This window comes from Heloderma suspectum, chromosome 3 (genome assembly GCF_057233095.1).
Source record: "Heloderma suspectum isolate Gila_16-S chromosome 3, 16-S_ref, whole genome shotgun sequence".
In the NCBI taxonomy this organism is placed as follows: Eukaryota; Metazoa; Chordata; class Lepidosauria; order Squamata; family Helodermatidae; genus Heloderma; species Heloderma suspectum.
In genome coordinates this window covers 138,049,042-138,076,893 of record NC_139460.1, presented here as the reverse complement: position 1 = coordinate 138,076,893, position 27,852 = coordinate 138,049,042, and the positions used below count along the sequence as shown (strand labels likewise).

Sequence of the window (27,852 nt, the reverse complement as noted above, 5' to 3'; positions counted from 1 at the left end):
GAGGAAGGGTTAAGCACCACCTGCTGATTCTCACCTGCAAGTCTGTCCTGGCTTGGTATAAGGCAACTTCCCATGTTCCTATGAGGGGAAACATAGGGAAGGAAAACCCGTATTTTCCTTGTAATGTCTAGTTTTGCCCTCATAAGCCAACATGAGAAACATTTTAAAAGGTAAATAAAACTAAATGTGAGGCATACAACTTACCAGGGTAGCAAAAAGATGATAAAGTATGAAGTAGATGGCGACAACAGGTGCCCACATATGTCCTACAGCATTAAGAGTTTGATCCATGACATCTACCCATCCTTCCTGTGTAAGGATCTGGAACATTGACATAAAGGCCTAAAAGAGAACATCATCAAACACACAGTTCAGTCGGAGATACTTTACTGAAATAAACTAATAATCATTTGAATCTAGTACCAGTGCTGGCAATCGTATACGGGGACAGTTTGGTTAGCCAATATGTGTCTGCTTTTGGCTTCCTGCTCTAAAGATGTTGTGGGCCTCCAGGTATCTTTTAGGGTGCTTCTAGGTAAGGCTTTCATGGTGTCATTGCCCTGTCTCATTCACAGAATTTTACAGAGGTCCAGACGACATTGTCTTCATCCTGAACCGCCCCCCATGTTTTCTGCTGCTTCTCTTATCGCAGAAAATCCATTAAGAAAGAAAAGATGGAATAGCTGCACAATGCCTTCTCGTTGGCAGTACTAGCTGTCCTGTATCTGAAAGCACCCTTAGATTGGGTTGGCTTGCTAAGACACCAACTTCCTTGGGCTGCTCATATGTGTTTTTAGCATGCATATCCATCCAGAGAACACCCAGCGCATTTATACTAGTTTTTTTCCTCACCACCAACAGCTAACCTGTGGCTGAAAGGAAGGATGGGTAAATCCCTCTATAAAACTAAAGGAGTAACTTTGCATTTGAGAAGGGCACTTAGGAGTTCTTTTTAATGCCACTTTTAAGTGCCCTTCGTCTTTCTAACTACTTCCAGCAGGCTGAAGTTCATCCCTACATCCAGTGGTGTAGCTAAGGATGGACTTGGGCCCCAAATCCAGGGCCCCACAGCCCAGCCCCCAACCCCAAATGATCATCCAGAGAGCAGCAGGTGATAGGAACACTGGCAAATAAGCCTGGTGTCCACACTTGGGCAAGCATGGGCACACCAGACCAACTGGGGCTGACGCTGCTTGCAGATGATGCAGCATCCTTTGTTTCTTATTTTAAAAAAAAATATTACAAACTGGGATGCAGATGTGAAGACCTGGGAAAAAAAACCCAGAAAAATTCAGAAAAAAAATACGTTTTTTTCTATTTTTTCCCAAGGACTGTTGTTGTTTTCCAAAAAAAAAAAAAAATTGGAAAAATGGAACAGCTTTGTATTATGAAATATTTTCTTTTAGAATTTAAGACAAGCTCTTTATATTCCTTTACTCCTCCCCCCACACAAATTATTTCTAAAAACTATGTAATATGAAAACTTTTATAGAAATACTGGAGATGTAAAATGTCTGGAAATAATGAAGCCATGCGGAAATTTTGTTTTAATTCTCTCTGTAAGACTCTCAGCATATTTATTTCTTTCATTTCTTCTTAAAACTATTGATCCAATGTATCTTTTACTGATAAACATTCTGGGACGCTCCAAGTCATGCTCAGTTTCCCAACATGTGAACAGAGTCACCATATCATAATATGGAAGAATTATATTATTATTATTATTATTATTATTATTATTATTAATTACATTTCTATACCGCCCCATAGCTGAAGCTCTCTGGGCAATTTACAGAAGTTAAAACATTAAATACAATATAAAAGGTTTAAAAGCCATTTACTTAAAAGCACACAGACAATACACACAGCAACATGTAACTAAAAACAACTTTGAACTGTTTGTTGTTGTTGTTGTTCAGTCGTTCAGTCGTGTCCGACTCTTCGTGACCCCATGGACCATAGCACTCCAGGCCTTCCTGTCCTGCGCTCTCTCCCGGAGTATGCTCAAGTCCATATTCATTGCATCAGTGATGCTATCTAGCCATCTCATCCTCTGCCGTCCCCTTCTCCTTTTGCCTTCAGTCTTTCCCAGCATCAAGGTCTTTTCCAGGGAGTTTTCTCTTCGCATTAGATGGCCAAAATATTTGAGCTTCAGCTTCAGTATCGGTCCTTCCAATGAGCACTGAGGGTTGATTTCCTTTAGGATGGACTGATTTGACCTCCTTGCAGTCCAGGGGACTCATAAGAGTCTTCTCCAGCACCACAGTTCGAAAGCATCAATTCTTCGGCGCTCAGCCTTCCTTATAGTCCAGCTCTCACAGCCATACGTTGCTACTGGGAAAACCATAGCTTTGATTAGACGGACCTTTGTTGGCAAGGTGATGTCTCTGCTTCTTACTATGCTGTCTAGGTTTGCCATAGCTTTCCTCCCAAGGAGCAAGCGTCTTGTAATTTCATGGCTACAGTCACCGTCTGTGGTGATCTTGGAGCCCAAGAAAGTAAAATCTGTCACTGCTTCCCTTTCTTCCCCTTCTATATGCCAGGAAGTGATAGGGCCAGATGCCATGATCTGAGTTTTTTGAATGTTCAAACATTCAAACCAGCTTTTGCACTCTCCACTTTCACCTTCAACAAGAGGCTCTTTAGATCCTCTTCGCTTTCTGCCTTTAGGGTGGTATCGTCTGCGTATCTGAGGTTGTTGATAATTCTCCCGGCAATCTTAATTCCGACCTCTGATTCACCCAACCCGGCGTTTCTCATGATGTACTCTGCATATAAGTTGAATAAGCAGGGTGACAATATGCAGCCTTGTTGTACTCCTTTCCCAATTTTGAACCAATCGGTTGTTCCATGTCCGGTTCTTACTGTTACTTCTTGACCCTCGTACAGGTTTCTCAGGAGACAGGTAAGGTGGTCTGGTACTCCCAACTCTTTCAGAATTTGTCAGTTTGTTGTGATCCACACAATCAAAGGCTTTAGCGTAGTCAATGAAGCAGAAATAGACATTTTTCTGGAATTCTCTTGCTTTCTCCATGATCCAGCGAAAGTTGGTGATTTGATCTCTAGTTCCTCTGCCTCTTCGGAACCCAGCTTGTACTTCCGGTAGGTCTCGGTTCACATACTGCTGAAGCCTAGCTTGCAGGATTTTGAGCATAACCCTGCTGGCATGTGAAATGAGCGCAATTGTACGGTAGTTTGAACACTCTTTGGCGTTGCCCTTCTTTGGAATTGGAATGTAAACTGACCTTTTCCAGTCTTGTGTCCATTGTTAAGTGTTCCAAATGTGTTGGCATATTGAGTGCAGCACTTTAACAGCATCATCTTTTAGGATCTTAAATAGCTCAGCTGGAATACCGTCATCTCCACTAGCTTTGTTGTTAGTAATGCTTTCTAAGGCCCACTTGACTTCACTCTCAAGGATGTCCGGCTCAAGTTTAGTGACCGCACTATCATGGCTATCAGGGACATTCAGATCTTTCCCGTATAGTTCTTCTGTACATTCTTTCCACCTCTTCTTAATCTCATCTGCTTCTGTTAGGTCCCTGCCTTCTTTGTCCTTTATCATGCCCGTCTTTGCACAAAACGTTCCCTTGAGATCTCCGATTTTCTTGAAGAGATCTCTAGACTTTCCCATTCTATTTTTTTTCTTCAATTTCTTTGCATTGTTCATTTAAGGTGGCCTTCTTGTCTCTCCTTGCTATTCTCTGGAAATCTGCATTCAGTTGGGTGTATCTTCCCCTTTCTCCTTTGCTTTTCGCTTCCCTTCTTTCCTCAGCTACTTGTAAAGCCGCATCAGACAGCCACTTTGCTTTCTTGCATTTCTTTTTCTTTGGGATGGATTTCGTTGCTGCCTCCTGAACAATGTTATGGACCTCCGTCCATAGTTCCTCAGGCACTCTGTCTATCAGGTCTAATCCCTGAAATCTATTCCTCACCTCCACTGTATATTCATCAGGGATATGATTTAGGTCATACCTGAATGGTTTAGTGGTTTTCCCTACGTTCTTCAATTTAAGCCGAAATTTTGCAATAAGAAGCTCATGATCTGAGCCAAAGTCAGCTCCAGGTCTTGTTTTTACTGGCTGTATAGAGCTTCTCCATCTTTGGCTGCAAAGGACATAATCAATCTGATTTCTATATTGACCATCTGGTGATGTCCATGTGTAGAGTCGCCTCTTGTGCTGTTGGAAAAGAGTGTTTGCTATGATCAGCGTGTTCTCTTGGCAAAACTCTATTAGCCTTTGTCCTGCTTCATTTTGTACACCAAGGCCATGCTTGCCTGTTATCCCGGTGATTTCTTGACTTCCTACTTTCGCATTCCAATCGCCTATGATGAAGAGGACGTCTTTTTTTGGTGTTAGTTCTAGAAGGTGTTGTAGTTCTTCATAGAACCGATCAACCTCAGCTTCTTCGGCCTCAGTGGTTGGGGCATAGACTTGAATTACTGTGATGTTGAATGGTTTGCCTTGGATTCATACTGAGATCATTCTATCGTTTTTGAGATTGTACCCCAGTACTGCTTTTCCCACCCTTTTGTTGACTATGAGTGCTACTCCATGTCTTCTAAGGGATTCTTGCCCACAGTAGTTGATATAATGGTCACCTGAATTAAATTCACCCATGCTTGTCCATTTTAGTTCGCTGATTCCCAAGATGTCGATGTTCAGTCTTGCCATCTCATGTTTGACCACCTCCAGCTTACCTTGATTCATTGATCTTACATTCCAGGTTCCTAAACAATATTGTTCTTTACAGCATCGGACTTTCTTTTCATCACCAGACACATCCACAGCTGAGTGTCCTTTCGGCTTTGGCCCAGCCGCTTCACTCTTTCTGGTGCTACTTGGAAATTCCCAGTAGTATATTGGACACCTTCCGACCTGAGCAGCTCATCTTCCGGCGTCATATCTTTTAGCCTTTTGATATGATCCATGGGGTTTTCTTGGCAAGAATACTGGAGTGGGTTGCCATTTCCTTCTCCAGTGGACCACATTTTGTCAGAACTCCCCACCATGACCTGTCTGTCTTGGGTGGCCCTGCACGGCATAGCTTATGGCTTCACTGAGTTGCACAAACCCCTTCGCCACAACAAGGCAGTGATCCATAAAGTGGTTTGAACTGTTAGTCATAACTAAAGACATAACTAAAGTCATAACACTTTAATCCAGGACTGATTAAAACTCATCATGTGCTGCCAGATGCCTGGGAAAAGAGATAGGTCTTAACCTGGCGTCGAAAATATAATAATGTTGGCGCCTGATGGACCTCATTGGCGAGCTTGTTCCACAGATGGGGGGCCACCACTGAGAAGGCCCTCTCCCTCATTGCTGCCTTCCGAGCTTCCCTTAGAGGAGGCACTCAGAGGAGAACCTTAGATGCTGAATGTAGCATATGGATAGGTTCATTTCAGGAGAGGTGTCAGGTATTGCAGTCCCAAGCTGTGTAGGGCTTTAAAGATTAAAACCAGCACCTTGAATTGAGCTCAGAAGCATATAGGCAGCCAGTGCAAGCGGGCCAGAGTCGGTCTTGTTTGCTCGGACCTTCTGGTCCCTGTTATCACTTTGGCCACTGCATTTTGCATGAACTGCGGCTTCCAAACCATCTTCAAAGGTAGCCCCACATAGACTGCATTATGCAGTAATCTAACTTTGAAGTTACCATAGCGTAGACAACTCAAGCTAGTTTATCCCTGTCCAGATAGAGGTGTAGCTGGGCCACCAACCAAAGTTGATAGAAGACACTCCATGCCACTGAAGCCACCTGAGCCTCAAGTTGCAAAGACAGTTGCAGGAGGACCCCCAAGCCATGGACCTGCTCCTTCGGGGAAGGGGGTGCAACCCTGTCCACATCAGGTTGAACACCCTCCATCGGTCAGCAGAACCACCCACCAAGAACATCTCAGTCTTGTCTGGACTGAGCTTGTTTATTAGCCCTCATCCAGTCCATTGTTGCAGCCAGGCACTGATTCAGCACATCCACAGCCTCACCTGAAGAAGATGAAAAGGAGAAGCAGAGCTGCATGTCATCAGCATACTGATGACAACGCACTCCAAAACTCCAGATGACCACACTCAACAATTTCATGTAGATGGTGAACAGCATGGGGGACAAAACTGACCCCTGTGGAACCCCATACTGGAGAATCCACGGGGCTGAGCAGTGTTTCCCAAGCACCACCTTCTGGAGCCGACCCTCCAAGTAGAAGTGAACCCACTGCAATGCAGTGCCTCCCACTCCCAGAGCCGTCCCAGAAGGATACTATCGTCGATGGTATCAAAAGCTGCCAAGGGACCAAGGAGAATCAACAGGGTCATGTTCCCCCTGTCTTTCTCCCAACATAGGTCATCATACAGGGCAACCAAGGCTGTTTCCCTGCCAAAACTTGGCCTAAAGCCTGATTGAAATGGCTCCAGATAATTGCTGTCATCCAAGAGTGCCTGGAGCTGGTAGGCAACCACTCGCTCAAAGACCTTGCCCAGGAATGGAACATTTGCAACTGGCCTATAATTATTAAGGTTTTCCAGGTCTAGGGAGGATTTCTTCATGAGTGGTCTCACTGTCACCTCCTTCAGGTGGCCCAGGACCACTCTCTCTTACAAGGAGGCATTAATCATCTCCCTAGCCCAGCTGGCTGTTCCCAGCTAGTTTTTATTAGCCAAGAGGGACAAGGATCCAATATGGAAGTATGCATGAACCTGTCCAAGCACCTTGTCCATGTCCTCGAGCTGTACCAACTGAAACTCATCCAAGAATACTGGACAAGACTGTGCTCTGGATATCTCACCAGATTCACCTGCAGTAATACTGGAGTCCAAGTCCTGGCCGATGCAAGAGATTTTATTCTGTGCCTAGCCAGTGCATTACAGTGGGCCTCAGATGGTTCCACAGTGTCCTTAGGGCCAGAATGTAAAAGGCCCTGGACAACCCTAAAAAGCTCTGCTGGGTGGCATATGGATGATTGAACAGAAGCAGTGAAATTGCCACTTTCATGGCCTTTGAATATACCGGGCCATAGGCATGCACCAGGGTTCGAGTGCATCCACTAGGAGTTTTTCTCCACCTACACTCAAACCATCTCCTATTTTGTTTCACCACTCTCAGCTGCAGGGTATACCATGGAGTCGTATGAGCTCTACTCTGGAAAGGGTGCTCAGGAGCGATCATATCAATCACCCAAGTCATTTTTGCATTCCACAGGTTGACCAGGGCTTCGACAGCAGCACCAGCCATATCAGCCAGAAAAACCCCTAGAGCCCTCTGGAAACCATCCAGATCCATTAGCCTCCAGGGGCAGACCATCTTAATAGGTCCCACACCCTTGCAGAGGGGAAACGCTGCTGTAAGTCTAAACCTCAGCAGGCATTGATCTGACCACGACAAGTCCCCCACTTTCAGATCATCATCTCCATGTCCAGTTGAAAAAACCAGGTCTAGAGTATGCCCCACTACCTGTGTTGGGACAGTCCTCTGGCTGTCATGGAGACCATGAAATCCTGAGCTGCCCCAGACAAGGTGCCCTGAGTGTGAATACTGACATCTCTCAGAACCAACAGTATGGGGGATCTCAGCAGCACACCCGAGACCACATCCGTCAGCCAACCTAGAGAGTCTGGTGAGCAGTGTGGTGGGCAGTATACCAACAGAATCCATCTGTCCTGCTGACCCAACATAAGGTGCAAACACTCCAGACCAGTACATAATATAACCTCAGGAACATAATGGCTGCTTTACATTCCTAAGGGAGCAATCCTATGGGGATAGGTGGCCTCCTCTGAATTCAGAGGCGAGCACCTATCCAATGCAGGGCGGGTGGAGTGCGGGGGGGATCTTCTCCTCTGCACTCCAGCCATCCTGCACTTGTGGCTAGATGGCCAATTTCAGGTGTCTAGTCAAAGCACTTCAGAGTGTGTGTGTGGGGGGGCAGCCAGACAACACATAGGAAGCATCGTACCGGCCCTCTGGAGGTCCCCACCCTTCCCTCCCCACGGGAATGCCCCCTTTCCTCCTGTCCTGTGCTGTTCTTATGATCCTGGAACCTGGGATGATCTGCGCCGCCTACAAGACAGCAGGGGCGGGGAGGCAATTTTCTAGGAAGCGACCTCGGAGCCCATGCTCCGAGATTGGTTCCTGAAAACTAAATAATCCTATTGCCGTCCAGCCGCCCTCTAGTGGCCATAGGATTGCGCCCTAAAGTGGCCTTGCTCAACCTGGTGCCCTACAGATGTTTTACACTACAATGCCCAGCATTCCTGACCAGTGCCTTCCTGCCTGAGGATTATAGGAGCTGATGTCCAAAATATCTGGAGAGCACTACATTGGGGAACCCTGTCCCTGTCTGAGGGATGCCAACATTCATACTGAGGGTACCTTGTCTGGGGCAGCTCTAGGTTGGCTGACAGAGGTGGTCTCGGGTGTGCTACTGAGATCCCCCATACTGTTGGTTCTGAGAGATGTCAACATTCACACTGAGGGCACCTTGAACTCAAGAGTCTAAAAGTACCTAGCTGCACCACTGACTACATCAGCCATTCCAATGTGGTTTTCCTCACATATGTCCCCCTCCCAACTTCTGTATTGTCATCAGGCCATAGATGCTACATTCAAGTAAGTCCTACATATCAATGGCCCTGATTGTAATTGCAAGTTATATGAGCATGTGAGTAGTGGTGTGATAATATCAATGGGAATGTGCATTTGAATGCATATCAGAATGTGTTTCCCATTCTAAGCAATTCAGTACATTCCATGTATATCTGCATCCATTTCCAATTTATTATTATTATTATTATTATTATTATTATTATTATTATTATTATTAAATTTATTAATCACCCAGCCACTCTGGGCGATGTACAACATACAATAAAAACAGTTTAAAACAATAAAATTCTACAATAAAAACATTTTCTAAAATACCCTAACCCACCCCAAATGCCTGCCTGAACAACAGCGTTTTTAATGCACGACGGAAGCTCATTAAAGAGGGGGCATGACAGAGTTCCCTAGGGAGGGAGTTCCACAGAGTGGGGGCCACCACAGAAAAGGCCCTCTCCCTCGTCCCCACCAGTCTAGCTGTCCTGGCTGATGGGACAGAGAGAAGGCCATCCGAGGCTGATCTTGTTAAGCGGCCTGTCTGGTGCTGCTGGAGGCGCTCCTTAAGATAGGCTGGGCCGGACCCATATAGGGTTTTAAAGGTCAAAACCAACACCTTGAATTTGGCCCGGAAAACAACTGGTAACCAGTGCAACTCCTTCAGCACTGGAGTGATGTGATCTTGCCGGCGGCTGCCTTTAATCACGTTCTGTACCAGCTGCAGTTTCCGAACCGTCTTCAAGGGTAACCCCACGCAGAGCGCATTACAGTAGTCTAAACGAGAGGAGACCAGGGCAGGCACTACCGATGGGAGCAGATGGTCGGGAAGAAAGGGGCGCAGCTGCCGTATCAGATGGAGTTGATACAGCGCTGTCCGGCTCACAGCTGACACCTGAGCCTCCATGGACAGCTGGGAGTCCAAAATGACCCCCAGGCTGCGGACCTGGTCTTTCAAGGGTAGCCGTACCCCATTCAACACCAGGTCAACATCCCCTAGCCTCCTCTTATCTCCCACCAAAAGTACCTCGGTCTTGTCAGGGTTCAGCTTCAGCCTATTCCTCCCCATCCAGCCACTCACTGTCTCCAGACATTTGGACAGGGATTCTACGGCCAACCTTGGTGAAGATTTAAACGAGAGGTAGAGCTGCGTGTCATCCGCATATTGATGACACTGCACCCCAAACCTCCTGATGATAGCCCCCAGCGGCTTCACATAGATGTTAAATAGCATCCGGGAGAGGATGGAACCCTGTGGCACCCCACAAGTAAGTGGCCACGGGTCTGAAACCTCCTCTCCCAGTGCTACCCTCTGGTACCTGCCGGAGAGGAAGGACCGGAACCACCGCAATACGGTGACCCCAATGCCCAACCCCTCCAGGCGGTCCAGGAGGATACCATGGTCAACGGTATCGAAAGCCGCTGAGAGGTCGAGGAGAACAAGGAAGGAGCATTCACCCCTATCCAGAGCCCTCCTCATATCATCTACCAAGGCGACCAAGGCCGTTTCTGTCCCATGCCCAGGCCTGAAGCCCGACTGAAATGGGTCTAGATAATCAGTTTCTTCCAAGTGTGCCTTCAACTGCACCGCCACCACCCGCTCAATCACCTTGCCCAAAAATGGCAGATTTGAGACTGGCGAAAGTTGTTCAAAACTTGAAGATCCAAGGAGGGCTTCTTTAACAGCGGTCTTATCACTGCCTCCTTGAGGGCTGATGGCATCACTCCCTCCTCAAGGGAGGCATTTCCCACCGCTTTGATCCCCTCACCCAGTCTCTCTCTGCAGCTCATAATGAGCCAAGATGGGCAAGGATCAAGTAAGCAGGTGGTCGGCCTTACAGATGAAAGCACCTTGTCCACTTCATCAGGAGGAAGAAGCTGGAACCGATCCCACAAAACCGGTTTGCCACAGGCCGCCTCTTGCTCACTAACTGTATCCACAGCGTGCAGAGTAACACACCTAATCTGATCAATTTTATCTGCAAAGTGCCTTGCCAAGGCCTCACAGGAGGCCTTAGAATGCTCCAGTGGTTCTGGAGCCACAGGACCGACTAGGCTCCGGACCACTTGGAATAGCCTCCTGGGACAGCACTCTGCAGACGCGATGGAGGCAGCATAATATTCCTTTTTTGCTGCCTTCACCGCCACGTGATAGGCTGAAGATACAGCTCTAGCCCGTGTCTGATCGTCTTTGGAGCGAGACTTCCGCCACCGGCGCTCTAGCCGTCTCACCTCCTGTTTCACAGCTCGTAACCGTGGATTGAACCATGGTGCAGTCTGAGCCCTGTTCAGGGGGAGAGGGCATTTCAGAGCCACCAGATCTAATGCCCCAGTGATTGCGGCATTCCAGCCACCCACCAGGGTCTCGACCGAGTGGCCATTGGCATGCCTCAGAGAATCCCCAAGCGCGTTCAGGAATCCATTTGGATCCATAAGACGCCTGGGGCGGACCATTTTAATGGGTCCTCCACCCCTGTGGAGGGGTTGTGGAACCGAGAAGTCCAACGTCACCAGATAGTGATCTGACCATGACAAGGGGGTGGTGGATATCCCCCCGACTTCCAGATCACTCCCCACTTCTCCAGAAACAAACACAAGGTCTAGTGCATGACCGGCTACTAGGGATGGGGGAGAATTTCTCCCCGAAACTTCAGGGGGACCAAGTGCCAACGTGTTCGGCTCCCCGAAGTAGTTTCGGGGAGAAATTCTCCGCCCCCCCCCCCCCCAGGACGGGACTTACCTTTCCCGAATGTCCCTCCCGGCGGCGGGTCCCGGCAGTGGTTCGTCAGGTCTTCGACAGGGGCAGAGGCGGCAGCCGGTCTTTCGACCGGCTGCCGCCGCCGCCATTCCAATAAAAGTAAAAAAAAAACAAAACGCCCCCGTGATAGGCTACGTTAATCGTCACATAGCCTATCACGGCTAGATTTGCAAAGTCAGCTGTGATAGGCTACGTAAATCGTCACATAGCCTATCACGGGTGACTTAAAAAAAAAAAAAAAAAGCGCGTACGGCTAATGGCGGCCCCCATAGAGAGCCGCCATTCGCGTTCCTTATTTGGTCGCTGTAGTCTACGTAAAGGGCGAAAATAAGGGCAACGCTATTTGCGTTGCCCTTATTTTCGCTGTTGTCTACGTAAAGATTTACGTAGACTACAGCGACCAAATAAGGAACGCGAATGGCGGCTCCCTATGGGGGCCGCCATTAGCGTACGCATCTTTTTTTTTTTTTAAAGTCACCCGTGATAGGCTACGTGACGATTAACGTAGCCTATCACGGCTGACTTTGCAGATCTAGCCATGATAGGCTACGTTAATCGTCACGTAGCCTATCACGGGGGCGTTTTTTTTTTTTTAACTTTTTATTTCGCGGCCGGGCGAGGCGGGAAGCCTCCCCCCCAGCCTGAATTTTGGCCGGGCAAGGCGGGAAGCCTCCCCCCTGGCCTGAATTTCGGCCGGGCGAGGTGGGAACCCTCCCCCCCCGGCCTGAACTTCGGGGGGAGCAGCGAAGCGCCTACCCCCACCGCGAAGCAAGCTGTGAGACCAGGTAAGTGGCTTTCGTGCACCCCTACCGGCTACATGGGTGGGCCCAGTTAGAATATGGTGCAGCTCCCAGGAGGCCATGGTCTCCATGAAGTCCCAAGGTGCTCCTGTGAGGATGGCCTCCGAATGTACGTTGAAGTCCCCCAACACCATTAAGTTAGGGGACTGCACACGCACATCAGAGACCACCTCAAGCACCTCGGCCAGGGAGTCAGTCGTACAGCGGGGTGGACGGTACACGAGCAGAATCCCCAGACTGCCCTTCGGGCCCAACCTCCAGTACATGCACTCAGCAACCTTGGTCTCCCGGAGAGGGGGCCTGGTGAAGACCAAGGACTCTCTGTAGATAATAGCCACTCCCCCTCCCCGATCCCCAGCCCTCGGCTGCTGTGCATACGAAAATCCAGCTGGACACATGGCTGCAAGGGTTGGAGCAGCAGCCTCGGCCAGCCAGGTCTCTGTAATACATGCCAGGTCTGCACCCTCATCCAGGATCATGTCATGGATGAGGGAGGTTTTGTGGGTAACAGACCTGGCATTGCAGAGCAGCAAACAAAGGCCAGAAGATGGGGTCATGCCTCCCCCAGCCATCCTTTGGCTCTGGACAGGCCCGGAGCAGGGGACAGATACTACACATCTCTCCCTTGTTCCCCTTACCTGGCATGGCCTGCCCCTAGCGCTTCGCCAGTGCCTGCCGCCCAGCCTCGGTATCTTCTGGCCCCCAACACTCCCCCCACTGCCTCCATCAGGTGGACACATGCCCCCTCGCTCCCGCCTATCAGGCAGGCTACCCACCCCTAAAACCACAACAAAATCCCTCAAGAAAAAGAAAACACACACACACACACAAAACAATTAAAAATCCCCTTAAAAATAATGCCAGGCCGGAGTCCACAGGGAAGGCCAGGTGGTGGTGGTGGTGGTGGTGGTGGTGGTGGTGGTGGCGGCGGCGGCGGCAGCAGCAGCCGCAGGCCCAGCAGCAGCAGGCGCGCCTCTTCCCCGGTGGTGGTGGCCTCTCCTGCAGGCCCTGGCTCTCCCAGGCCACCTCAGCCAGCCAGCTTATGTAGCCCCTCCAGGGAGGGCAGGTGGAGCAGCACAGCTGGCTTGGTACCTGGGGGCCTGGTCCTGCAGGGACTGGTGGTCTGCCAGGCAGAAGTCTCCAGGGAAGGCCTGGTGGTGGTGGCAGTGGCGGCGGCGGCGGCGGCGGCAGCAGCAGGCCCGGCAGCAGCAGGCCCGCCTCTTCCCCGGTGGTGGTGGTGGCCTCTCCTGCAGGCCCTGGCTCTCCCAGGCCACCTCAGCCAGCCAGCTTATGTAGCCCCTCCAGGGAGGGCAGGTGGAGCAGCACAGCTGGCTCGGTACCTGGGGGCCTGGTCCTGCAGGGACTGGCGGTCTGCCAGGCAGAAGTCTCCAGGGAAGGCCTGGTGCTGGTGGCAGTGGCGGCGGTGGCGGCGGCAGCGGCGGCAGCAGCAGCAGGCCCAGCAACAGCAGGCACAGCAGCAGCAGGCAATGTTCGCAATTTCCAACCCAGAGTGATATGCAGATAAGCCTGCTAAGCCATATCAGGGCAACACTGTACATATGTGAACAGCTAGAGTTCATTTGATCTTTTCAGCACTGATACCTCTTCAATTTGAATGCGTAGAAATTATGGGAAGTCTTGCTTAAAAATAAAAGATTGTCTTTAAAAGACTTTCTTAATGGCAAATGAATGGCACTAATATTCTATGGTACCTCGTTCATTTTAGAAAGAACAAATGTTACCTTAAAACAAAAGCTAGATAACCTTTTCATTCGGAAGAAAACCAAACCTTCAATTTAAAACATATTTCATTCTAACAGTATCCCAAGCGAATTTAAGCCTTTCCTGTAATTGAAGTTATCTGTACTGGAAAACACAAGTTTTAAGAAAATAATATGGCAGTGTACAGTGATTTTAAGTTCAGCAAGTAGCAATCTTTCTTTCAGAGCAAGGTATTTTTAGTTAAAAGGTACACTTTCCACCATTTATGCTAAAATGAATCTGAAATGCAGCTATCTTGCTGACAGAACCAACAGCTGTGAAAATGAGACCTGGAGATGTATGCAAATAAGAGGGTTTTTGAATTAATTCATGTTATGCCGGGGGGGGGGGAGCGGGGGGAGAACCCTGCAAATTTCTTTGAATTTTTTTTCTTGAACGTTAGTTCATGGTTCTGATGTCGGTAGTCAAATAGAAATTCTTCATTCCCAAATACGGTATGAATCAATAAATGTTAAAATACATCTAAGAAATAAAATACATTTAGTTAACTGATCACATCCAATGTTAACGTCGGGGGAAGAGGGAGGGGAATTTTAATTTTTGCCAAATCTAGAGTTTATTCAGGAACAGCTTGCTCAGACTGGAATGATATAGTATATAAGAAATAAAAGACTAGCTGCTGAAAACATTAGGCCCATATTGAGCTCTCCCCCTCCATAATATGTAATGCTACTTGTCTCATGTCCTGATGTCTTCATTATCCCTCTTCAGACATTTACCTTATGCATTGGACCAATGTGTGAGGGGTAGGGATGTCAGAGGAATCCATAGGGAGGTCAAGTCTGCCGAGCTTTTGGCAGCTTGGCCCCCCAGACTGTGACTCGCTTGTCCATGAGCTGGCCCAACTCGACCTGTGCAAGTCGGGCCAGCTCATGGACTTCTGCCGCCACCGCACCCCCCTCGTGCTCTCCTTGTCCATGCCGACACCAGCAAGGAAAGCGTGAGGGGTGTGTGCAGTGCTAGCAGTGGTGGATGGAGATGGTTGGGAGGGAGGACTCCCTCCCTTCCTGCCGTCACCGCGCTGTGCATACCCCTCACAGTCTCCTTGCTGGTGCAGCATCAGCAAGGAGAATGGGAGGGGTGTGCGTGGTGCTGGCAGGTAGTGGCAGCGGTGCGCACTCCTTAATTTACACAAAATAAGGCAAATTACAGCCATAATTTGCACAAATTGCGGCTGTAATTTGCGGAAATTATGGCTGTAATTTGTGGAACAACACAGTTCTGCAAATGGGGGAAACGTTCCTGGATTTCGGGAACAAACCCCCAGCTTGGCTCACAAAGGAAAGCCGAGCTGGGGGTGTCACAGGAATCTGTCAGAAAAAGATAGATTGTCCTAAAAAGGTCAGATTGTCCCGAGACACACATCCCTAGTGAGAGGAAGCAGCGTTGACTTGCCCTGCCCTCGACACCTGTGTATGCAAAGCAGCCCCTTCCATTGGCATCCATATGTACAGGAAACACCTGCAGGAAGGGAGCCTTGATGCTCACAGCTGTACATATGAATGCCCCCTCCCTGCAGGTGTTGGCATTGTATGTGCAGACGCCAGAGGAAGAGGTACTTGGCACATGCAATGTCATGGGTGGGGCTAATTGACACAGCCCTGTTCCCCCATCATGCGTTGATCCAGCGTATAAGGGAAATGTCTGAAGAGGGCTATTATCTTGAGCATTTCCCTTTCCCCACCCCTGCTCATGGGGGCAGCCTCATGTCTCTTATGATGTATAGGACTGCCTTCAATAAGCACACTTTTCTCATAGAGTAAGGCATCAGAAGACAGGATTCTTGCTGTAGCAGCCAAGCCCTATGAAACTGATACCATTTCTCCTGAGATAAGACGAATTTAAGACCACAGTTCACCAAAATATCAAGATTATAAAGTAGTTTTAGAATACAAGCAGTGGTGCAGTTAGGGCTGGACCAAATGACTACCCACAGAACAGTAGCCATCAGGGCAGCAGAAGCAAACTCCATTTTATTCCTGTAGTTATAATGGTGCTATGACTTAAGTGAGTTTAAAATGCAAAACTGCACATGCTCAGAGTATTTTTAAAATAAGGAATGGCAAATTGTTTTCTTATTACTATTTAAACGTATCAGGAATGTAGAAGCAGGTGTAAAGCATGGAATGGTGGTTGGGGGTGAAGAGAAATTTTAGTTGTATGCTTCACAATTGAAATAATACACATGGCTACCTAAAGCCCCTCCCCACCCCCCCAGACCATTAAGTCCAGGGTCTAAAGTTACTTAGCTGCACCACTGAATACAAGACATATTCCTTTTTTTCTTCAGTTTGGACATAACTTCAAAAATTACAAATCGAAGAAAAAAGAAGTAAGAACACTTCGCAAAAGTCCATTTTAGAGGCCCATATTGACTTGAAAACAAATCTATTAGATCACGCAGGCTGACAAAAATGGGCCAGAGAATGCTGTATTTGGTAACCATAGCAACCATAAGCTCCTACTTATTTGTCAAGTAACCATGTGAAAGCATGCAATTTAGAAGCTTTAGGGAATGAAGGTTGTCTGCCTTTTCTTCCCTTTTCTTTAAAAAAAACCCCCATCATGTTTTTATAGTGCTTGTGCTGTAGCCTTCTGATTCAGGGACATTATTGGGAAAGAATAATCAATTGTTCTCATTTGGCTAAGCATACTTGCTTTTCAGCATCAGGGGGAAATAGAAATGTACCATGTCAGCATGTGACTGCCATTTTATGTTTGCTCTCACTTAGTGCCCATACAGGGCAGCATTAGGTGTCTTCCATACCCAACCAAGCCACTTGCTTCCCTCCTTTGTCTAACAGTAGATCAAATAGGTAAGCCTACAATGACCTTAGGGATATTGGAACACTTCTAGCAACATGCCCTGATCACTTTGCCTGACACATCAGTGTTGCACAGTGACACTCTATCACCACATCATGGCAAATGGGCAGAAGCCTCTATGGGATGAAAGAACCCGAAGGACCAAAACAAACATTATTTTAAATCTGTGCCAAGCAACTACTTCATTTTTCATTTTCACTCTAGGACCCCCAATCTGGATCTTAAAAGCCCTTTTGCCCCCATGCTGGGGTCCTGATCCAAATTTACTGTAGAGTAAAAATGAAAAAAAAAAAGACACAAATTTAAAGTAATGTATGTGTGGGCCCCAAGGCACTAACCACAGAGAAGAACCTGGAGGTCCATAGTGAATGTAAATTCAGTTTCTGGGCTTCAGCTGTAGAACCTCTCTGGCTTCTGTAAACCACTTCAGTTTGGTTGGAGTGGAACCAGTTGGTTCTGCCCATCCCTAGAAAATGGGGAGGGGGGATTAAAGATTTCTTGTGGCATCAGGGGAACCGTGAAAAACTGATTTTCCAATTTTATAGAAGTGCAAAAGAGAAAAAAGGAATTTGACATGTTGGAAAGATGTCTATTTGTCCAACAAAGAGCAAAGTTGCACAATGTTGGAAGGCCATGATGAAGAGTAAGAAACTTGAAAGTCTGTATGCATGTTGCATTAATTGTTAGTTTGTTTCTTCTTTTAGTGTGTATGCTATAGCATAATGACATTTCCCATGTGCTCAATTGGACATCATTTAACAGGAAAGCATTCTAAGTTCTAATTATCAGTTGGTGCCCCAAGGCTTTATTATGCATCGACCTTCAATTTAATTACAGCTAGAGGAACAGTGGAATGGAACTGTAGATTCTCCCTAGATGAGAACTGTATATTTCTGATTCACTGTGATCCCTCATTCACTGTGATCCCTGCTGGTTAACAACAGCTATAATAGTAGCTTAAGAGAGGGGGCATGCTCTAGTTTAAAATCACCTTGTTGTGCTAGTGCAAAGGTTGACCACCACATACTTCAGGGATGAACTCCAGATTCTATGCAAGAATTCACATAGTTGCCCTGATCCACCAGGCAAATACAGCCACAGAGAAGCAAGCTTCCATCTGAAAGACAGTCCTGCAGAATCATTTGCCTCACCGGATTCCCATATCTAGGACCCAAGTGGCACTTGCAGTAGTATCCTTGCCTAACAGGTACCCAAGTGCCAGCAATAATATGCAACAATGAATGATAACTGGAACAGCCAATAAAACTCTACAGACTGTTAAGAAACAAAACAAAACAAAAAACCTCAGGCAAGAAATCCACCAGCCACATCATAAAACCAAAACTGATATCAATCACTGGAGAAGGGATGTTAAAAATAAAACATTTTGGCTTGCTGATGAAGCAGAACTAGGGATGTGGCCAGGCAGACATTAATTTAAATCTGAGTCTATCAACTATATCGATTTGGATCTTAAAAGCCCCTTTATCCACATTGTAGAGTCCCAATCCAAATTTACTCTAGAGTAAAAATGAAAAAAGAGATAGCTGCTAGACACAGATTTAAAGTATTGTCTGTGCTGGCCCCAAGGCACTAAGCACAGAGAAGAACCTGAATAACCACAGTTAATGTAAATTCAGGTTCCTGTCTTAAATCTATGAGATAAGGATCAGCAGGACTCATACTGCTCACTTTCCCATAAATTAAGACTAGCTCTACACATTTATTTTCTTATTTTAACACATTTATATCTTATTTTTTAGTTCTGAGTGACCATCCAAGGCAGGGTAACCGTAACAAAAAAAAAGTAAAACATACTTATAAAATGAAGTGATACAAATAAAAAAATCATGATCATAAACAGAATGCACAGCAACAGAGTAAAAAAATTACATAATCACATGTGCCTTAGTAACATGCAGCAGAATGAGGTGATACTCTGAAGTGACAGCTTGGACTGTACTACTTCAGAATGCTGGTGGGAGATCTCATTTTTACATGCATTCCTATGTTAAAAGAACTTCCTTCAAGTAGAAAACTAGCAAATCAGAGGGAAATGTTCTAGCCCATCCTTCTCCGTGTTATGCTAGTTTTCTACCCGCCTAAAAGTTTGTTTTGTTTTTTAAAGTAGGACAGAATTTAAAACCATGATCCCCTACCTGGAGCATGTAGGATCTATTCTATTCTAGTCTAACAGGACTCTAATGCCTCATTTCCACTTTATACTGCTGCATCTGTAATCTACATATGTACCCTCCAAAATGGGTTAGAAACAGCCATCAATTATTTTTTTAAAAATTATATATATATATATATATATATATATATATATATATTCTGTCTACAGCACCTCAACCAAAACTAACTGCTTTGCATAAGAGAAAAAGAAGGACATGCCTGGCCAACAGTCATATAGTCTAAAAGAGGCATAAGTTAGGGCTGTGACACAAAAGGGTTGGGGGACTGTGATTCAAACAATATGACGCAAAGGACTAATGAGCTCCTTGATGTTCAGATCAAAGTGATGGGCATCTCATCAATGACAAAATTCTATTCATGGGTCTCATATACTTAGAAACCATTTTATGAGTGTACCATCATAGCCATCCCAATTATTATTTGTAAGTCTTTCAGCAATGCAGAATATTGTCATCCGTTCTCAGTGTTTAAGTCTGAATTGTAAGCTCCCACCTATGTTACTTTGTAAAGTGCCATGTACATTCACAGTGGTTTACTAATTATGAATGGAAATCTGACAGTTCTGGAGTATGTGGTGAAAAGATTATGCCTTTTCCTCTAGAACCAATAATTTTCTTAACGCAAGGAAATTTATCCATATCCATTTCAAGTTTCCATTATATCTGCATAATCGTTAAAAAAAACATTTTTCGTAGTGTTTGAAAAAAAACCCGCTCACTTTAGTCAGGCTAGTCAGAGTGGTTGAATAATATATTTTCTCTCTCACTTGCCATCCTACATTTGCTATATTGGGAGCTAATTAGAAATAGGTGCTTAACTCTTTTATACATGATTGTGACACTTCCTTATTCATTCCAGTTTAATTGCTCTGGCCATCATACCTTCAATAAAAAAACCAGTGATAATGGGAAACTAACTTTGGCTCACTTATATCAATAAATTATTTGGGACTCCAATCCACATAAATTCAGTCTAGCAGATCATTGAGAAAACTGCATTATTTTTCTTCAAAGCAGTGTGTTTCACTTATTACATTAGCACCAGTTGCCCAGTGAATTTCCATTTCTCATTCTGCTGTGAATAAATTAACTATTATTTAAGTGTAAGTGTAAATCATATGCAGGTTAAGAGCAACCATTTTGGGAAATGCAGTCGTGTAGTTCAATCTGATAGCATGTCAAAGTTTCAATAATGTACCCATCAGAGTGGCTTCTTATACACAATTGTTTCAGAAAAGAGTTATAAAATTTGTTATAAGCATTTAGTGCTTGTATCTCCTGTCAGATAACTTTATAACATCCAGCACCACAGGAGCTATTAGCAGAAATAATACCTATTGTGGTGCATAAGAGACTATCCAGGACTGTATCCAAGAAAATTGTCCACAAATCACCAGGTGTAAAGGGAGAAAACCAGCCACACAAGCAATGAGGCTTAAATGCAATATACTGACACTGATAATTTATTTCTATACAGCAGCCTTCCCAAGCTTGGTGCCCTCCAGATGTGTTGGACTAACACATCTGGAGGGCACTAGGTTGGGGAAGGCTGGTATACAGGGTGTACCTATCAAGTCAATGTGTCACCAGCAGATTGTCACCACTATTGACTATTTACAGTGCAATCCTAACTACGTTTACTCAGAAGTAAGTCCCACTGTTTTCAACAGGGCTTACTCCCAAGGAAGTGTGCATAGGATTGTAGCCGATGGGTAGTATCCAATGTTAGACCCATTGAAATGAATGGGTCATGACTAACCTAAGTCTCATTCATTTCAATGGATCTACTTTATTTATTTATTTAATTTCTATACTGCCCAATAGCTGAAACTCTCTGGGCGGTTGACAAAAATTGAAACCACAGAGTGCAGTTAGTCTATGCAGGACTAATGTTGGATACTACCCTTAGGGAATAATCCTATGGCCGCTAGTCAGTGGCTAGACGGCCATAGGATATCTCGTTTTCTGGGTACTGACCTCAAAGCCTGCGCTCTGAGGTCAGTTCCCAGAAAACTGACCTTTTCCCCTTCTGCGCTGCCTTGTAGGCAGCACAGGACAGTCCCACACTCTGCGCTCTGAAGAGGAGTGCAGAGCGGCCAAAACAGGGCATTCAGGGGGCCGTTCCAGGGTGGGGACGGTGGAAATGCCAGTATGACACATCCTATGTGTTATCCGGCAGCTTCCTCCCCCGCTCCGCCTTCCCGCGGCTAGATGGCCGAAATTGGCTGCCTAGCCACAAATGCAGGTCAGGAGAAGCGCAGAAGGAACGATCCCCTCCATGCTTCTCCTGCCCTGCATTAGATAGGAGGTCGCCTCCGAGTTTGGAGGCGGCCACCTAACCCCATAGGATTGTGCCCTTCAACTTCTTAATAGGGTGTGCTTGTCAATAATATTATTTTCAAGATGAGAGTCCCACTTTGCCACAGCTTTAAACTCCCTGGAATCTTGCCTCTGGCTACCTCCATTCCAGAGGAAAAACCTGAAAATTGAAGTGAAGACCAAGACTACCCCCAGCAAATAATTTTGTCCTAAAGAACCAAACCACATGGTTGCTGCCTTGATGAGTCTGTATAAAACTAAAGTGCACTTTTCTGTTAACCAATCAGTTGCTAGGACAATCTTGTGGTGAATGGCAATGCCTTTTGCTTTTTCTGTCCAGAAAGGAGCATGGAATTTCAAATTAAGTAAGAGAAATTATCAAAAGGCATTGTATATCTTTACAGAGTACATTCCACAAAGCAAGAGAAATTAGAAACTCATTTTAACCCAACCAACACACAGGAGCAACAGAATATTTTTTTCTACACCTTCCTAATTGGTGGCATTAACAAAACTAGAATAAAAAGGCATTTGTAAGAAAAATGACAGCTGTGTAACTGATCAGTTGGGATGGTGTGTGTTTTTTTTTACACTTACCCTTGGAAATGTTGTAAATCTGTCTAGTTCTTCCACAAAACAGAACATCTGCAAACTGATTGCTGACATTACAATTAATAAGCTGGCAGTAAATACAACTAAACTCCCAAGCTTTTTCCCTGGTCCAAAAATCTTATATACAAAGTCTTCCAGGGCAGGAGAAATCTTTATAAGTCGAACTACCCGAAGCACCTGCAAGGAGAAAGGAAATACATTTATTGATTTTGCTGTAGGAAGTCAAATGAGTATAATAGATAATGTTTTATTTTAAGTAAACTCCTGGTGTTAAGTACCAACTGTTGAAGAGGAAAGTAACAAATATTGATTTCATTGATTTCACTGACGTTTTCCCTCAGTTCTTATACTATATTACACTTACACAATAGTAGTAAGAAAAAGCTTCAATGGGGCTCAAAAAAGAATGACTCTGAACTGTTGAACGACAGGACCATGTGTTCAAACAAGGATCAAACAAACCATGACTTTGGTCTTGAAAAAACATACATAAGCTCTTAAGTTCTATGTTAATTGATTGTAGAAGCTTCCATATGATTTGAGGTTTAAGACCTATTTTTACTAACCATCCCATCTCTAGCAAAGACAAAGGACTTTGGTTAATCATGGCTGATTCAGTTATATTATTTTTGTTTTCTGTTTTTGAAGATTAAAAAAAATACATAACATTTGTTTCAAAAAGCAGTCCACCTTAAAATAAATATGAACACCAACGTGGACAAAATATGGAGACAACTATATAACCATTGCTTAAAACAGAAATTAAAACAACATGGAGTGAGGGCTACAAAATCAGTGACTGGGTTTGGTGATCATTGCCACCCATGGTGGCTTAAATAAGTCACTGTAGTTTGTGGCATGTGCCAGGGGCCCATGGGCACCCATTCTGCAACCCACCTTCCACCCTCGTAGGTTGTCATGTCATTCGGACCTAGCAAGGGTTGTAGATAGTTTGTTAACCACGCTAAAAAGCCACCCTCAGTGGGTTCAGACAACATGACAATCTATGAGGGGGGTTGGGTTATGGAATGTACATTCAGGGGCACCTGGCGCATGCCACAAATCACTGTGGCTTATTTAAGCCACCACGGGTGGCAATTATCTAAACCTGGCCAGAGTTAAAGTTGTAAATTAATGCAACGTACCCCAAGAATAGTTAAACTACAATACCGCAAGCATACTAGCTTTTCTGAAATTGAACACTGCATTTAAATGCAGCTATTTGAACACTGATGTGACCCCACTGAAATCTGCCTCTTCCTGCCTGAAAACCTGAAAAACCTGAAAACCTAAAACCTGAAATGGTCCCTCAGGGTTAAACATTTTGGCAACATTTCAGAAAACACTATTTTCAAGACACAAAACATTTTAATGCAAGTTCTAGAATGTCTTTGCACTTGTTTAATTATGTGATTAGCACAGACCTTAGCCTGTGGTGATGCTAAACATATCACTAGAAATTGCATTTCTCATTGTTTTTGTAGTTATTGCAGGGGGTGTCAGGATCAAGACCATGACATGTAAGGAAAAAGATTAATCCTTTCCTCCTGCATTATGATCTCTATGAAAATGCTCCACCCCAAAAGTGACTATTTGGCTCAGGAGGTAAATTTCCATTGGTGCCAATGGGAGCTTCCTTCTCCAGGTGGGTAGGGGGAGGCTCATTGGGCCCATGAACAGGAAAAAGGGTTAAACCTCCCTCCCTGTGCACCATGGATGGTGGACTTGATCCTCCCTACAGCAAGTAACTGTTGAGTTTTTTTTTAAAAAGAGACATCATCCAATGATGTGTTTAGTGTTACATTAGTTTGACCCTTACCACACTTGTTTTCTGTTTCCTTCCTCTCTAGCTCCAGGATTAAAATTCCCACCAGAACTGCATTGGTTATATCTATCTATCTATCTATCTATCTATCTATCTATCTATCTATCTATCTTGCACAGCTTTTTAAAGGTCTGAGAACCTCAGCAATCTTGCTTTCTTGGGACCAGGAGGAGGCTATCCAATGTAACTATCACCCCACAATTATGCAGAACTGAGATTCTGAGACAAAACATAACAATAACTGCATACAAATTTTAAATGGGATAAATGGACTTTAGGGTGAAACTGCTCTTAAAGTAGTTTCTCCTTAAATACCCTTGTTTTGTTTCACAGTTTGAGTAGCTTTCCACTTAACTGTTTTGCTATTGGTGCCCCCACCCACACCTAAATTACCTTAATTGACATTTAAGTAGCACATTAATCTTTCCAGGAACTGTTTTACTAGCCCATTTGTTTTCACTAAGAGAGAAAAGGGCAGGGCACTATTCAAAGCACTCTGTCACCACCAATCCCTAGATTTATTCATATGAACATGGGCCAGGTACTTTGAGGATCAGAGGCAAGCAACTGAGTACCATGTAGCTCAATGAAGCTTGAATCATTATGGTACTGTGAGGACTGGCTTACATGCTGCAATTTTAAATTTTAGTTTGGCTGCACTGGATTACATTTAATATTTATACTTTCTTGCAAAAATTACACCAACGGTGTCCAACACACTTAAGATTGTCCATGCAAAGAAATGATAATTTTACTACAGGTGAGGATTCTGTGATGCCTACTGCTTGTATTATTATTTATTACATTTTCATTCCACCTGTCCTCCAATGTACTCAGAGCACCAGATATGCTCCCCATGTTATCCTCTCAACAACCCTGTGAGGTAGGGGAGAGAGAGAGAAAGAGAAAGAGAGAGAGAGATTGCCCAAAAATCACCAAATAAACTTCATGACTGAGTGGGAATTTAAACTTGGATCCCTCCAGTCCTATCCAACACTCTATCCACTGCATTACACTGGCTCTCATACTCCACTTTCAAAGTATACCTTCTGCAATACATCAAGTAAGAAGGTTTCAGTTTTCTGTAAGTAATTAAGGGTATAATCTTATGCATGTTTAGATAGAAAAACATCCTACAACTCCCAGTGCTCCCCAGCTAACATGGCTGGCTGGGGAATGCTGGGCATTGTAGGACTTTTTCTGTCTAAAAATGCATAAGATTGTGCCCTAAATTGTATTGGTTGTTGAAAGGAAAGGCAACGGTGGCCAGCCGAGAAAAGAATCTACTTGGAAATATATGAGCAGTTGGGTGAGTTGTATGTTCAGCCCAGTCTGGATCTTACAACCACCCACCTAGAGCAAGGCTGCTTCTTCATTTTCAATCGGAGGGAAGAATTATTAAGAAAATTCTTTGCAACAGGAACATTGTTGACAGTGGTCCCCAAACAACTAGATCCAAATGCAACATACTACAGCACTAGTCTGAACCTCTGCTGCATTTGCTGGAATAGATCAACACTAGCCAGCCCTAGCTTCCAACTTTAATCACATTCATTCATTCAGCATCTTTCCCGCAGCTTTGATTTTCATGATTCTACCAGTGTATATACTTATACTTCCACCAGTGGTAAGGCTGCCAAGAGAGGTTACTGACCCGATTTGCACGTTGTCAACAATCTACGGTTTGTTAACCATGGGTTGTTGAAAATGAAGAAGGAACTAACAAGTGAGTATGCTGGTTCCTGGCCACCCACCTCCTCCCACTGCACTAAACAATCCATGGCTATTGGCTCAAACTCTGGGTTCTCTCTCCCCCAACAACAGAGAGTTCCAGGTCTGGATGTCACGATAAACAATCACAGAGGGAACAGCCAGCCAGCCAGCTGGAAATGAGCACACTTGCTTGCTCCTGCTTGTTCAGTTACTGAGGGTTTAAACAAACCTTGAAATGTGAACCATCATGACATGTGAACTGGGCCAATATAGTACTCCAAGGACCTTGGAAGAAGGGCATTATACATATGTAGGGCACAATTCAACCAAAGCTAAGCACTTTTAAATCCTGTTGGTTTTAGTCGGGAAGAACTAAGCATGTGCTTAATTCTTCTGCTGAATCACTGAAGTCTAACTGGATTTAGTGGTATTTACTCCAGGATAACTGTGCACAGGACTGCAACTAAATTGGGCTGTTTGTGTCACCTATACATACATTTTAAGAAGAACAATGTGGAATTAGAATACTGGTTTTCTTTACAAAAGAGCACACAAATTGTGTTGCAAATAAAAGTACTTGTGTGGTTTGGAAGATGAGTGGCAGCCACAGTGGTTAGAAAGAGTGACTGATGTACTGAAGAAGAAAAATAGGGAAGACTAATAAATATTTCAGTCTCTGATACACAGTGGGGAAGCCTAGGCAGGTGAAAAATAGGTCTGGCGGATAAATCGGTGTGTGTTTAACATGGGAATTCCTTTCCCAGCTACTTCTTTGCTGCTTGGCTGGAGATATTGTAGACCTGTCATCATAAATATTAGAATGTTGGAGGATTTGCCTAACCACCAGAAGTATCTAGGTGAACATAATCATTTGACCCAAGCTGAGAGATACGTTACATCATTCCCGAGGAATTTGATTGCTTGCGGATATAGTGGATTTCCAACTTGCATGCTGACACAAATGGTAATGTATTTTTCAACCTCCCCTGTCATTTGCTGGTAGGAGATTTGGATTACAGAAGGTGACCTAAATCTTTCAGTGTGGCAGATGCTTCTGCTTGCAAAACATATGTATCGTTATACAGTAAATTTAATGAAGATGGCTATAAAAAGCAGATTTGATAAGATAAGCATTATTTATAATGGTGTGTAGGATCTATGCTTTGCTACGCTGACTGATTCAAGAATAATTTCTAAAGCACTTGCAGTCAGGTGTCCTCTGGTTTCATTTTATTAAAAGAACACCCCTCTTTTTCAAATATCAAATAAAAAGGTCACACTTATCTTGAGTGTATCTATTGCTAAAGGAAAAGTCAATTGTATCTGGCTTAGAAATTATTGCAAGGATTTTCCTAACCCACCAGAGTATCTAGAAATTTACAGTGCAATCTTACACATGTCTCCTCAGAAGTAAGCCCCATTGAGTTCAGCGGGACTTACTGCTAGGTAAATGTTTATAAGATTGCAGCCTTAATTATCTAGAGCTGCAGTTGATTAATCAGATCTTCTTTGATTAATCCGTTAATACGTTACATATTGCAAAATCTCAAGGAAAAGGTCTCTTTAAGGAACTTGAGAAGGACAGTTTCTATCTAAGATGTATATGAGCTAACTTATAAGTTGACAAAAATAATCTACTCATTCTTAGATGGGAAGGCTGTCTTCAATATTTTCTTTTAAAATCAAATTTGGGAATACAGAAACTTTCGTATTATAGTAGAACACTCAAATACAAATGGCTTCAAAATAAATTGAACTGATTTTAATCTGGAATGGAAAAATAATGTGTATTCCTGTATTTTAATAAATGTGAATGGTGCTTTAAAATTCTCTTTCACATTTAAAATCCTACATAATTTAGGAGTGCATACTTTACAATACTGGTCCATTTAGATCCAACAATTTAAGCTTTATTATTACAGATTGTTTCCAATGAAATGTGGCCCATGGGAACTATTCTGTTAACAAGACTTTCAGCAGCCGTGAAAGCTGCTGAATTTAATTATATATTTTTAATTATATATTAAAAATATAATTTTTTATTGGTAGATGAAAGACTAATGCTGCAATCCTATACCCACTTATCTAGGAGTAAGCCCCATTTGACTTAATGGTACTTCTGAGTAGATACTAGGGGGCGTGTGCAAAAAATGCTTTAGATCCTGCTTCAGATAAAAGGTTGCTTGATCTCCGACCACTTCCAAAGTTGGCAACATATGGCCCTCCACATGTTTTGGCCTATAACTCCCATGCTCCTTCACCATTGGCTGTGCTGGATTGAGCTGATGGGACTTGTATGTCAAAACATCTGGAGGGCCACAAGTTGCCCAACCCTGGCTTACAGCCTACCCTGTGCTCTGCCTCAGATTTGGAAAGCCTGAAGCTTCATATGGCTCCCCATTGACTATAAAGGGGAAATAAACAAATGGA

At 44.6% G+C, this 27,852-nt stretch overlaps 1 protein-coding gene across 1 annotated transcript in view; it reads right to left on the bottom strand.

Annotated features, from left to right (window-relative positions):
• The window catches only part of NALCN (sodium leak channel, non-selective), a 284,191-nt gene that overhangs the window by 104,586 nt on the left and 151,753 nt on the right, over window positions 1–27,852 (bottom strand). Inside the window, exons 13-14 of the mRNA XM_084841809.1 lie at window positions 21,870–22,061; window positions 205–342 (exon numbers count right to left, since the gene is read on the bottom strand). Coding sequence (XP_084697935.1) covers window positions 205–342; window positions 21,870–22,061 — 330 coding nt within the window. The remainder of the gene's footprint in view (window positions 1–204; window positions 343–21,869; window positions 22,062–27,852) is intronic.